This window comes from Hydra viridissima, unplaced genomic scaffold (genome assembly GCF_058129835.1).
Source record: "Hydra viridissima isolate aposymbiotic clone 2 unplaced genomic scaffold, HvirCarnegie_v1 scaffold_11, whole genome shotgun sequence".
NCBI classification, from domain to species: Eukaryota; Metazoa; Cnidaria; class Hydrozoa; order Anthoathecata; family Hydridae; genus Hydra; species Hydra viridissima.
Genome location: NW_028324310.1, coordinates 1,819,054 through 1,832,700, shown reverse-complemented (window position 1 = coordinate 1,832,700; position 13,647 = coordinate 1,819,054). Strand labels below are relative to the sequence as shown.

Sequence of the window (13,647 nt, the reverse complement as noted above, 5' to 3'; positions counted from 1 at the left end):
ACAATAATACCGCATTTCTAATATTAACGGAAAGCAATCTGTTCCTGAAATAGTGTCTCATTACTAAAGAGAAACGGAGGAAGAAAATCAGTAATAAGATCATACTTTGCATTTTTTTGAGGACTGCAAATGGAAAACGCTAGAACAAAAACTTTCTGGGTGTTTTGAAGCAGAAGGGTTGAATTTTCATCAAACTTGGTATCAAGGGTTTAGACATTTCACACCAAGTACTAGTAATGCTCTTGAAATCATTTGATAGAGTTGCGAAAGATGAAGACACTTTAAAGGAAAGGCATTCGTTTTCAAGGTTTAAAGAGGTTGCATTAGATATGGCTGCAAAACAGTCAAAGGGTTATAAAACAAACGTGAAAAAATACACCCAAGACCCAACAGTTACACTAAATTTGTGGGCAAAAGACTATCTGTAGGCTAAGCCCAACAAATATCTCACCCAAGCAAAAAGGTAATTCAACTGAATATTACCTACCTGCAAATGAAGAAATAAAAACTACTCAGACAGGAATAGATTACATCAAAGAAATGAAATGGAAGACTTTTGATCAATTCAAACAAAAGGCTTTTAAAGTCTGGACCTTAACTATAATCAACAATGAAGAAAATTGGTCACATAGTGTATGTAGAGTTGTTAAGATTTCTTTAAGAAACTCATGTGTAAACATATTGGTGGTTTTGCAATTCGAATGAAGTTTTGTAAACCTCCACTGGCAGCAAAAGACATTCCTATTGGTAAAAATCGAAAACGTGGGAAACCAAATAAAGCTGTTAAAGCATTACTAACAGACTAGTTACTTTACTTCAAGTTTGCTATCATTTTTATATCGTTAAATATATGGAGATTATTTATTGCTCAAAATTGTGAAAATAAGTTTTACTAACTTCTGTTTTTACTGACCAATTTTAATTGATTACTTCACTTCAAATTTGCTATTATCTTTATATTGTTAAATATTTTGGAGGTCAATTATTGTAGAAAAGTGTGAAAAAAAAAACTTTTACTAACCAACTTCTGTTTTTACTGACTAATTTTAGCCTAATTGAAATTCTAAATGAAAAGTGTTGAGTGAAAGGATGATATTAACACTCGTTAGTATCAATGACTAAGTGTCACCTGAAGTTTTGAAAATGAAAAATAACATAAATCGTGAAGTTTTAAAATATTTTAACTATTTGGGTGGATGATATCTACAAAAATTAAGTCAAAATAATTTTTAATGTTAAATTTGTTGCTTTTTAAAAAGCTACCAAATGTATGAGATTGTATTGAAATATCATCAAAATAGATATTCTTATTTGAAATAAATCATTGTTGAGTATTTTTTATTTATTCACATTTCTTTTTATAACATAATTTAAAATTATAATAATTCGAAAAAAAAAATAAGTTATGATTTTTTATTCATGAGATATGAATTTTCAACAATTTTGTGAACAAATTTAGGCGAATTTAACAATGAATTTAGACATAACCTCAAATACAGCAACTTTCATTTCCATCAGTGCAAATTTTCGACCAATACAATTCCCGGGACCCGCTGAAAATGATAATATATAGAAATGGTTGATGAAAAGCAAAATCAACTTTAGAAAATCTCTCAGGTATAAAGGATGAGGGGTCTTCCCAATACTCAAGACAGGTGTGCAAAATTTCTGTTATCACAATAACCTCAGCACCTTTACTTACTAAGTAATTGCTTAATGAAGTATTTTCTTTTAAGAAACGCCCAAATATTAATACAGGAGGTTGAAGCCTAAGATATTCCTTGATTATACAGTCCAAGTACTCCATTACAAATATGTAACTCAATGCAGCAGCAGTTGTATCATGTCCTGCAAACATAAATGTATCAACTTCCTCTTCAAAATCTTTAATATCGATTTTGAAGAGAACAACTTTTCATTTTTTGAAAAGTTGTTCTCTTCAAAATCTTTAATATCGATTTTGAAGAGAACAACTTTTCATTTTTTCATTTACAATTTTAACCGTAAATGCATGTAAAATTCTAAGACTTGCAAAGAACCTTTAGCTAGATAGAAATTGCTGTTAAATAAACTTGTTCCAAAACGAAGCGTTTTTTCTGGCGTCCAATTGTTCAAATCTAGTCATGATTCATCTTTTTTTTTTTTACCTTCTTGACTTCCCTCAGAGGGTTCATCTCCCTTAGCCTTTGAACTTTAAAATCAATATTGTTCAAAATTTTATTTAAAGTTGTCTAAATTTGTAAAAATGTAATTAGTTAAATAATTGTATTATATATAAACTATAATTGTGTTGCGCCAGAAGGAACGTTGTGGGTGCGTCATATATATTGTAAATAACGTTTATTATACCCTCGGGGGTATTTGCAAAGATATTCACGAAGCGTGAGAGAAATAAACAACAATATAGATTTACTATTACAAACAAATTGTATTTATTTAATCAAGATTGAGCAAAATTGACGGTTTTTGTGCTTTGGTTGGATTAAATCAATTTTAATTAAAATCACAATTTAAATTCGATTTCATTCTTATTGGTTCTTCGGAAAAATTTAGTCAGTTACAAAATCAATCAGAAGTTCGACGTCATTTTTTTTTTTTAAGCCGAACGAAATTGAGCAAAGTATTACACGGATTCGATAACAAAATCGACGCCGATTTTGATCGGATTGATCGATTTCGGATTCGACTGTCTGTGCCTCAATACTTATGCAGAAATATACTTGGTGTCTTGATCGTACACTTGCTTTTTCATGCAGAAATGTTGGTTTAAAGGATGTTCTTGACTTTCATCAGAAATTCATTTTGTAAACAATACTTAAGAAAGGAAAACTCAAGCTTAAGAGAGATTTTGTAGATGCAAGAAAAGCAAGAAAAAAGAAAATCTTTTTTCAATTTGCATCATGATCAAACTTTTTAATTGCATGAGACATAGTGATTTGATTTACAAAATGTAAAATAACAGCATATTTTAAAAAAACAAAAAATTAAATACATATTGTGACGTCACAACGCAGCTTACCCAGTTATGGTACAAGCATTTGTGCAATAAGTGATCAGTTAAAAGTATCATTAGAAAAACAACATTTACAAAGATTTATTAAATATAAAAGAAGTGTTACAATATTCTAAAGATTTTCCAATTTTTTTTAGTTTTAGCATTGAAATGTTTTCAACTATAGGTAATAAATCTATAAAGGTCAAAACATAATACATATATCCTTAGATTACATACCGGGTATGTAATCTATAGTGAATATATAAACCTTACTTCATTTGTTGATTCCCTATGTAATAGAAATAGAGCAATAGACGTTTCAATAAATGTTGTTTTCGTTTTTAGCGCCCCAATGTTATGTAAAAACAGCAGTTTTCCATCCAATTTTTTTTTCCTGCAGAACTGTATTATCAAAATTCCAAAACAACTTGCAAAACTGTAAAGCAAAAAGGTTTTTTTTTATTTGGACAAACGCATTGAACCAGAATCTACATGTTGTAACGAAGCTAATGATGTATGACACGATTCTTCAAACCAACAAACTCAAAAAAGGTTCAGTGAAACTGCAGTTACTGACTTTAATCAGTACAATTATAGGGTGGTTTTACTTAAAGTATGTTTAGGTTATATTCAGGTGTTATTAAGTAGAATTAATATTAAAGTATTGATAAAAAATAGGTAATTGGCATATTAGGTTTACTTTTCATCTACTACATTTATTAAGTATACTTCATAAAAGGGGTAAAATAATGACAGGAACGGGATTCGAACCCGCGCCACCGAAGTGACTGGTGCCTAAAACCAGCGCCTTAGACCACTCGGCCATCCTGCCGTTTAACAATTTTAACATAATTTTAAAAATTTAATTAAAAGTATATTTTTATTATTATTTTTTTAACTATAAAAGTTTTCCGAATATTTATATTTTAACAAAAAAGAACCAATGATTAGACCTGAAATCTATACGGTTTAGGATTTTTTATATTTCAGTTTTTGATAATAAATTTATAATTTCTGAAATGGTTTTTGAAAACAAATTTACCCTTGGTAAGGTACTGACACCTTTCCATTCTGATACATTTCCATTCTGACGTCATTTCTATCTTGACATTTTTCCATTCAGACATCATCTCACTCTGGTATCTTTCTATTCTGACATTTTGGCCAATATTTTTTCACAATAAAATGCCAAAATTATCTCGAGTCCTTGAAAATCATTCTTAAAAATCTATCGTTACACTAACCATACACGAGCCATACAAATGCACATCCACGTAACACTGAGTACAACCCAACACCCAAACATTCTAACATAACCAAACATAACCAAACACATTCCCCAAAGACCAAACAATATCTTCAGCGCTCAAATTATCACTGCGCTACTCAAAAAAATAATCCCCATCTTCAACGCTATCATAAAGTTTCATGATAATAAAAATGTTACAAAACACAGATTATTTCAAATTATGTTTTAGTAAATAATCGCAACGACCTAAAAAGGATAGAAATTATACTAAAAAAAAAAACCAAAAAAAAAGAAAAAAATCAATCACATAATTAAAATAGAATCTCACAAAATTTATATAAGTAACACCCATAAACCAGACCTTTAAAAGAGATAAGATAAAGTTTAAATAAGAAATATTCACAAGTTATATGCACATGTAGACAAATATAACTTAAATGCACATATAAATAAATAGAAAATTTTAAGATTAACATAAGAGTCTAAGCGTCTGCGTCTCGGAATCGTTTTCTCGAAATGAACTAGGAAAAGCGTAACGAGACGAGAAATTTTCCGGAAAAAAATAACGAGACAATGGAAACGATTGTCCCGGAATAAGTTATAAATTGGGACATAAACTTTTGTCTTGGAATTTAAAAACTGTGTCCCGGATAATTACGAAACGTTATGAGACAGATCAATTATATTGACCGGATATCTAACTCGCGCTTTCGCAGTGAATAAATTTTTTGCCAACCAAGTTTATTTTGCCAGCCAGAAATGACGCACAGTGACTCAAAACAACAAAAAAATGGCAATAAACCCCTCACAACTTTTTTGTAAATATAGTGCCCTTTTTTAAATAATATTAAATTAGAATGATGATTTATTTAAAAAGTAAAAACGGTTTTTTCATAAAACTTATATTTTACATTTTATGGTTAAAAGAAGTTACAAATTTTAATATTATTTTTAAAAAAATCTAAAAAATGAGAGATTTTTACTTAGTAAAAATGGAGAACTTTTAATCTTTTACTTGTATGACTTGTTTCAACATCAAATATAGTTTCAAGAAACATATTTTTGTCATCATATGCTACTTAGAAATTTGTTAAAATGTTTTTATTTGAATAATGATTTACTATTCAAGAAGTGCTTGTCATTTGAAATAGAATTACTTAACAACTTCAGTATTTCCTGTAATATACAAGTTGCATTATTTACTTAAACATTATAGGAAACGTAATGTGATAATTGTCAAAGAAGTAATAACATAATTAAATAATAATAATAATTACATAATTAATGTTAAACAGTGTAAAGGGAAAAATGATATAAAGTACTCAAAAATGTTTCTGATATATATTAATGATTTTAAAAACAACAACAACAAAAAGATTAGATCTTATCCCGAATATACGTGAATTAGGAGTGGATAAATTACGATTTTGGAAGAATTTACTTAACGAAATCTAATAAAACTGAAGAAATTAGATTAATGCTACTTTAGATAGATTCATTTCAAAAGTGAAGAAAAAAAAAATAATAATGTGGCAGAAATCATGATTTTTTTTTATAGAAAAAGAATACCAATGGCTTCAAGAAAATCTTATGACCAATAAAAATAGCCATTTTGGTTCTGGAAAACTCCATAAACAATGGATGGTCCTCGGAGAACAAAGAAAAAGAGAAAAAATAAAAGAACTAGGTATTGAACATCATCCTCTATTGTTAGTCTCTGCAAGAAGTACACTTTTAAAAAAAGATTAAATGTTTTATTGATCAAAAAAGTTAAAGACACTTTGGATGAACTTTCCCTTAATTATGACTGTATAGAAAACTCTTGCATTAGAAGTGAATACTGACCTCAACGATAAACAATATTTAATGATCAGAAACTTAGCCGTTGGACACATATTTATCTCTTTCTTGCACGATCTTTTAGTTGAAAAAGTAAAATACTATATTAAAAATATTTTTTTCCCCTGATTTCAGCTGCTACCATTGGTATTGCCAAAGCTGTGTTTTTATAGATGGTATAACAATATCAATAATAGCAGCTGAAATAAATAATGGAAATTGTATCAGAAATTCATTATTTAAATTTCGCATTAAAGATTACCTAGTATGTCTCGTTATGTCTCGTTATGTCCCGTTAAAAAGATGCAAATTCTGAGAAATTGTAAAGCTCCTATTTTGTCCGGGATATCTCGTCTTGTGTCGGTATCGTCCCGGATTTCGACTAAAAATTTAAAATTGTCTCGATATTTATTGCTAATCGGGACAAAGCTTTTAGAATCGTCTCGTCTCAAATAAAAAAAGTAACGAGACCCAGACGCTTATAAGAGTCTGCATTCCGGTCGCCATTCCCGCTGTTAAATACCGCATTCACCGACTTGCCGGAATTGCCGAAGATCTCGGCAACCACTGCCTTTTTTTGCCAACATACGTTGACCAAGTCGGCGGAAATTGGTAAAAATAGCACGACAATCCATAGCAATCCACAGTTACAGTTAGCAACCATGGCAGGTTTTTGACAACGTTGGTGTTGTCTCAGTTTTTTCGTTATTCATCGTTTATTTTGCCCTTGCGTGCTTTAATAGTCAAATAAGATGTCCCTTTTTTATGTGTATGAAAAAAAAATTTATCTTTTATCAACTATTTTGAGAATGCCAATATGATAGTCTACATTCTTGAAACATATCAGACTTGGGTCTAAATTTAGTGTGCTTAAAAAACAACTGAGGGAAAAAAACTGAACATAAACAGGTATATCGCGAGGTTAGAATTATTTTGTTCTATCTCCAAGTTTAAACGTTGGGAGAAAGTTTTTGATCTTTTCTAAAAGTAAAAGTTGTTTAAATTTTTAGCTGTAATTTAAAAAAAAAATAACTTATGCTTTAAATAACTTACGTTTAAGCAAATTATTTAGAAAAAAATTTATAAAATAAAGCGTGTTTTAAAAGTTATTATTACTAACTAAAATTAACAACTCATTTTCTCCCAACTTTTAAAATGGGAGATAGAACAAAATAATTCTAGCCTCGCGATATGATGAACGTGTCAAAAAGGTCTCCACTCAAACACTTAAACTGATGTTGTGATTAACAGTACCTGTCAAAATCTTAAAATTTAGTAATAGTACCTGGTAAATTCTTACATTAATTCTTAGTACCTGATAGAATTTTTTAGTGTGTTTAGTTTCTTATAAAAAGTTTTGAGGTCGTTAATAGTTTTTCTTACATTTTTAAATTTGTTATGTTTTTTAACCATTTTAAATATTTATTTATCTTTTTGGACTTGATAAAAACCCTTTTTCCCAGATCGAATGTTGTTTTTAAATGTGCGCATTTTTTGTTGTTTGTTATTAGTTACAACAATTTACTTACGCAAAAATAAGTTACATGGACTACAAAATGTTGCAGCATTTTATTACAAAAGTACAATAATAGCATGAAAGCAATTAAAATTGAAGAGTAATTTAGTAATTAACGATAAAAAAAAAAACTGCCATTCATCTGATTTGATTTATGACTGATTTCCTCAACATTTTGTAGTCAGCTTTACATATTTAATAACTTCTACAGGAAATAAATAAAAATCATGATGTCATGTCACATCATCAGGGAGGTTTTTTTATGCAGAGATATTTATAAAATTCAACAGATAGAGGAAGACCTAGTGATGCTGCAACTTTATGAAAAAATACACTCATTAATAAACATGGTAGTGTGACCATTCGCGCAACTCCCGCTTGATTTTTTAGTTAACAATTCTCTTAAAAAGGACATTTGAGGGATTATTGTGATTTTATAAATAAAAATCTCTTCCTTCACTTTAAGAGCAAGTTGATAACGACGAAGTCTTTAGTAAATATATAGATAACTGATTCCTGGACCAAACAGAGCGAGATAAAAAAAAAAAGGGTTTCGTTAGTTTTTTCCGATTAGTGATTTGTGAAACAACTTGAACGGTAACCAAAATGATTTTCTTAAAATCTATTGTAAGGAAAAAGTGACCAGTTTTTACTGTCTGCTTAAAATTTGTATAAATCAAAGAAAATTGTTAATAATAACAAAGATATTGCCTGGCAAGGTGGGCTAAAAAAAGCTGATTATGATACAAACGAATTACAAACTAAAGCAATCATATTTATGAAACAGATTGCTAAGCAATATACGACTGTTACATGTTGTAAACGTATCACCACACGTACACGTATTTTTACGCATCGTAATACACAACCCCGCATTATTACATAACTGTAACCCCATTGCTATTATGTGAAAGAACCTAGCAAAGCATGCTGACTTGCTAAATGTTAGGGTTAAAGTTGGGGTTAGGGTTTAGGTTTACACGCACCGGCTGCTTCTCAGCAATAAGAGGTAAAAGTGACAGACAGTGCTTCGGATCCTGCAGTTTCTCCAGTCGCAGAAAGAACAGCACAATACATTGAACTTTTTTTTTTAAATTTTGATCAAATTGTCAATCCCCAGTCACACAAGATATTTGTGGAGAAAATCAGAATGATTCACAAAATTTGGTAAAAGAAAACTTGCTAAAACCATACAAATCTAGACAATGCGATCCGGCTTATAACGAGCGACTTAAAAGACTTGCAACTGAAGCAGCTCTGAAACTATTTAATGTTGCTATCTGCAAATGTATCAATTTTCAAAGTTGCCAATGCAAACTTGAGCATAGGGTGCCACTTGTGAAGAGAGGCTTCTTGACAGATCAATGTAATCAATGACGAATTGCAGGGGCTGCAAAGAAACTTGTGCTACAACAAAATCGCCGAAAACGATTCATCATTTCATCAAAAAAATCGCATATGTATCAAAATTGATGAACAAGTTAGCGATCTAAATGTTTTGGCAGCGTCTGATGAGGACAACTTAATAATAGATGGAATGGATCTGGATTTGAATTTTACCAATGACAATAAAGTATTGGATATTGATAATAAACAGCACAATAAAGAAATGCGTCTAAAACTACCAAATCTAGCTAAAATGTACGAGAGGTATAAAGTTCCAGGTTGTTGTGCAACAGTGATTGTCAGTGCTAACTGCAAAATGTGGGTCATATACATAATGGCGACACGTCAACGATAATAGATAAGAATAAAGTTGGCAAATAACGATTGCTAACCAAGCCATTCCAGCCAAAACTGATCGGACTCTATTTAAACGGCCGCAAAGATAAGATCAGATTTCGAACTATTGAAGTTGAAGGAGTTACGAGAGGTCCAGAGTTATTTTCTGGACCCGTCAGAAATTTACTGCCGACATGAGAAGAATTGCCTGTTGTATCATTCGTAACTATAGTTTGAGAACTGTCGTTCTGTGGATTGTGCTGTCAGATCAAAAAAAATTGTACAAAACGTTAAAAGCAGTAGAAAATGTACAATTTGTTGCGTTGCAAAAACCCGGGCTGGTTATACATTCAAGATGGTTGACTGTTTATATGTAGAAACTGCTAATTCTTCCAAGAATCTTGTGGAACTTATCATGTATGAAATGACTGTGCATGCATCGCTATAGAGGGATTACAACATATGTGGAGACTAATAGTTCTCCAGATGCATAGACCCTAGTGGCCGAGGTATCGGCGGTAATTTGTTTGAACGAGGACTTATCCGTTCTTCAAGTTTAAAAACATTACTAAACAATCAATTTGCTTAAAAGGCATTCACTATAAAATCGGATGAAAGAAAATAACTGCTGCAATGATTAAGTTCTGTGTTAATTTAAAAGGTTCTTAAAAACCTGTTTCAAGATTTGATGACCTTCTCACAGGTCATAAAGGACAAGAATAATACACTGAAAATAAATTGCACAAATACAATTACTACAATTAGAGAACTTTAACTATTCTTATATCATTCTAGAGTGTGGGATTGTATCCAATAATTGATCTGCGTCCAATCATTTCACCAACCACGCCCCAAAAGGCACATTCTACAAGAACAAGCCCTTTCGCTGTAACTTCATTCACTGACATGCCTTTAAGTCTCTCTATGCTCCGACCACTTAGTAAATCATTTCGAAGAACAGTTAACTGTTGAAAAAATTCTGAAGGTGAAGGGGGTGCACACTCAACACGTGCATTATTTGCAAAGTTACTTACTCTTGGCTTTAAAACTCGACCAAACTTTAAAACAGCATCTAAAAAAACATTACATTAAAATATTAAGAAAACCTGAAAAAATTATGCTCATTAACACTTTACCATTTCATAAAGCAAAAACATGCCTGATATAATAGGATTTTACTGAATACAGTAGTATAGCTAAACAGAACTATCTTAGATGTACTATGATTAAAATTATTATAACTCCTCATTTGGAAGAATTGTGGTTTAGCCAAGTATTTTAGCTATAATAATTATTTCTGTTCCACAGTGACCAAGAAGCTTTCATTCAAAAGCCTTTATATTATATTTATTACATCATATTTATTATATACTTTATATATATTCTTTAAAGTTAACAGAATTTCCATAACAAAAATTTATTTAAAAAATATAGAAATACTATCAAATTGATAGTGTGCAAAAGTTTGCAGACATGCTAGATAATAAGAAAAATCTATAGTAAAATCAATTTATTTAAATCAAAGCATATTTCTTTTTCTAATTATTTCTTTATTCAATAAAACAAAGCAACAACAACAACAAAAAAAGGAATGTTTTTCTTTTTTGTCTTTATAGAATGTAACTTTACTTGGGTTTATAGTAGTTATATTAGTTATTAGTATATTATTATAGTATGTTAGTTATAATACTGACTTTAAAGCAAAAAATGAAACATTTATTATCAAAAAAAGAAAATCGAGCAGGACAAAATTTGATTCTTCAAGTAGAATTATTTGTGCTAGTGTATTTTATAAATTATTTGTGCTAGTGACAAACCCTATCAACTTCTTTTTTGTGCACGCTGTTTAAAGGGAAGAAAAATTAGCCTTATTTAATACGAATGTAACATTTCCAGAGTTTTGAAAACAACCAATGTTTTTCGCATTCAAAAAGTAGTGAATAGAGCATTTTAACATTAGGATTTTTCAACATTAACAAAAACATTAGAAACAAAATTATTTTATTCTTAAATATTTTGGTTCTTAAGCCAACTAAAGAACTGGTAGATTACAATCTTACTTTTGCATTGATATCTAATAAATGTTTAGAAATTATCTTCTGGATGAAAATCTGAAAAACAAGTTTGAAGAATATTTTCATTTTCATATTTTGAATTTTTGATATTTTTTAGTTAAGGTGAGTAAGCTTTAGTTAAGAACTTTTTACTTTAAATCTTTACAGCATTGTAGCCATTTTTGTTAAAACCTAACTAATGTGTAATATATACATGAATAACATAATAACTTAGTTGATACTATAAATCAACTTATTCGTGCATATCTTTTTATGTTTATTACTAAGTATTATACATAAATATACTAGCAACGAAAACTGAAATTACTCCTATGAGTTCATTTTTACTCTGTCATTAGAGTATTATGTTCTAAAAAAACTTACTGGCACCCCTTTTTCCTACTCGTATTAGAATTTCAGGAGATGCTGATTGAACAAGTTGGATAGCCTTTTGTGCCATTTTTTGTTTAACGGGCAGGCCAACTGCTTATAACACCTTAAAAATGGGACTACGGTTTTACCGTATCATTTGCCTTCTTAAAATGGCCGGCATTATAAAAGGTCAGTTATCAAAATAGAAATAAGAGAGTGCGATGGGTGTAAAATAAATTAGCAGTATATGAAAACCTGTAAGAAGGTCGTACTTTAATGTAACTCTGTAACAACAACTTTACTTTAGCAGTTCTTGTTCATCGTCTCATTTATAACTATGTTATAAAAAAATTATGCAAATCTTCAACCTAAGTTTGATATTGTTATATTCTTACAATTTTGAAATCAATAACCTTTGAGCTAGTTTCACATGTAGCATACAGTTATCTAAAAGAACTATTTTAAATTTGAATTTACATCTATAAAGTTAAACAGGAGATTGCAAAAGTTTTACTTATTTTACAATAGTGAGAGTATCTCCCCCACCCCACCCCCAGCCCCCACCCCATCACCCACTCCCTAGTTTTCTAACAGATTTTTGTTTCATAATGTTGACTCTTTTAACATTCTTGGTTTAATCTGCCTCGGAACTTTGTGATGAGTACCAAAGAAATTGGGCAAAAAAAACGTATCATTTGTTCTAAAAGTTCTAATATATAAACTATGTTTGTACTTTCTTGGAAGAGAATGAGTTTTGCGTTCTTAGAATGCGTACCTAGTTCCATTTTTTGATTACTGCTTGAAGCTTTTAGTGACCTATTTTAGCTCCACCTACTTTTTTGCGTTGCTGATCGTTTTTTACAATCTTTTTAATGAAATCGGCTGTTTAGTGTTGGATAGCTAAGGTTACTTCTCTTTAAATAACAGCCATTCTGCAATAATTATCTGTCTAAAAACAAGTGTAGAAAGCCAAGACAGGATCAAACATTAGGTACAGTAGGCATTGTGCTAAGGGCCTACGAACTTCAAAAAATTTATGGATCTACAAAAAAATTAAATTTTTGCTAGCTGTTTTTTTTTTTTTTTTTTTTATTGATTAAGAGAAATAAAGGCAAAAAAGCAAAATTAAAATTTAAAATTAAAAACTTTTCTAATTAGAATCTGTTTTTGTGTCTGTTAGCTATACTCATTAAAATAGTTTGAATAAAAAAACTAAATATTACATTAAATATAATAACTAAAGTACAATATTTCATCAAATATAATATTTTATTTTATTTTCGTTAGTTTAATGTGTAAATCATATCATTTGGCAGCAATTTGCTGACCAAACTCACAAACGATATTTTAATTATCAACTCCTACAAAAGAAGACCCACCGTTGTCCCACCGTTGTCCCACCATTGATCGCAAATCATTTTTGATAAGTTTTTAGATTTGAAAACTTATCAAAAATGATCTGCTGTTCAATAAACTGAAAGATTAATTTCGGAAAGCAATATTTATATTTAGAAAACAAAAGAAAATCATTAGGAAATGACTCTTCCAGATCTAAAGAATCTTTTTAAATTCATTTACTAAAGTTATTTCATCACTTGATCTGTAAAGAAGAAAACTGAATTTGTAATTTAATCCTATAATCGTCAGCTGCTTGCTGTTTTTCTCAATTATTAGTCTTTTTATAAAGATACAAAAAGAGAAGATACAGAAATCGTCACTAGCACTCAAATTCAAACTTCTATCGATATTATCCATAATAACTAATTTAAATTGAAGGTTCACAGCCAATTATTTTAAAGTGTTTAAAATTTACATCTGAGAAGAGAAGTGTTTAAAATTTACATCTGAGAAGACTTATTATGTAAAACTTTGTTTAAATGGCTACAAACACTCTATAAAA

The 13,647-nt window shown here is 29.9% G+C and overlaps 2 protein-coding genes and 1 non-coding gene across 4 annotated transcripts in view; 1 reads left to right on the top strand and 2 right to left on the bottom strand.

Annotated features, from left to right (window-relative positions):
- Positions 1–13,647, top strand: part of LOC149881646 (uncharacterized) — a 74,796-nt gene that overhangs the window by 41,832 nt on the left and 19,317 nt on the right. The window lies entirely within an intron of this gene.
- On the bottom strand, positions 3,746–3,827 carry Trnal-uag (transfer RNA leucine (anticodon UAG)). The gene has a single exon. It is a non-coding gene; the product is annotated as a tRNA-Leu (tRNA).
- On the bottom strand, positions 10,045–11,935 carry LOC145191758 (ATP synthase F(0) complex subunit g, mitochondrial-like). The gene is made up of 2 exons (XM_090067712.1): positions 11,760–11,935; positions 10,045–10,393 (listed from the first exon to the last, which is right to left on the bottom strand). Exons 1-2 carry the CDS (start codon positions 11,833–11,835, stop codon positions 10,113–10,115), a joined length of 357 nt encoding a protein of 118 aa, XP_089923838.1. The 5' UTR covers positions 11,836–11,935; the 3' UTR covers positions 10,045–10,112.

Bases quoted from the DNA above. Each gene is read 5' to 3' on its own strand.
- LOC145191758 (XM_090067712.1), bottom strand. From the start codon at position 11,835: ATGGCACAAAAGGCTATCCAACTTGTTCAATCAGCATCTCCTGAAATT. The intron at 10,394-11,759 runs GTAAGTTTTTTT...ATGTTTTTTTAG, and splicing joins AGTAGGAAAAAGGGGTGCCA to ATGCTGTTTTAAAGTTTGGT.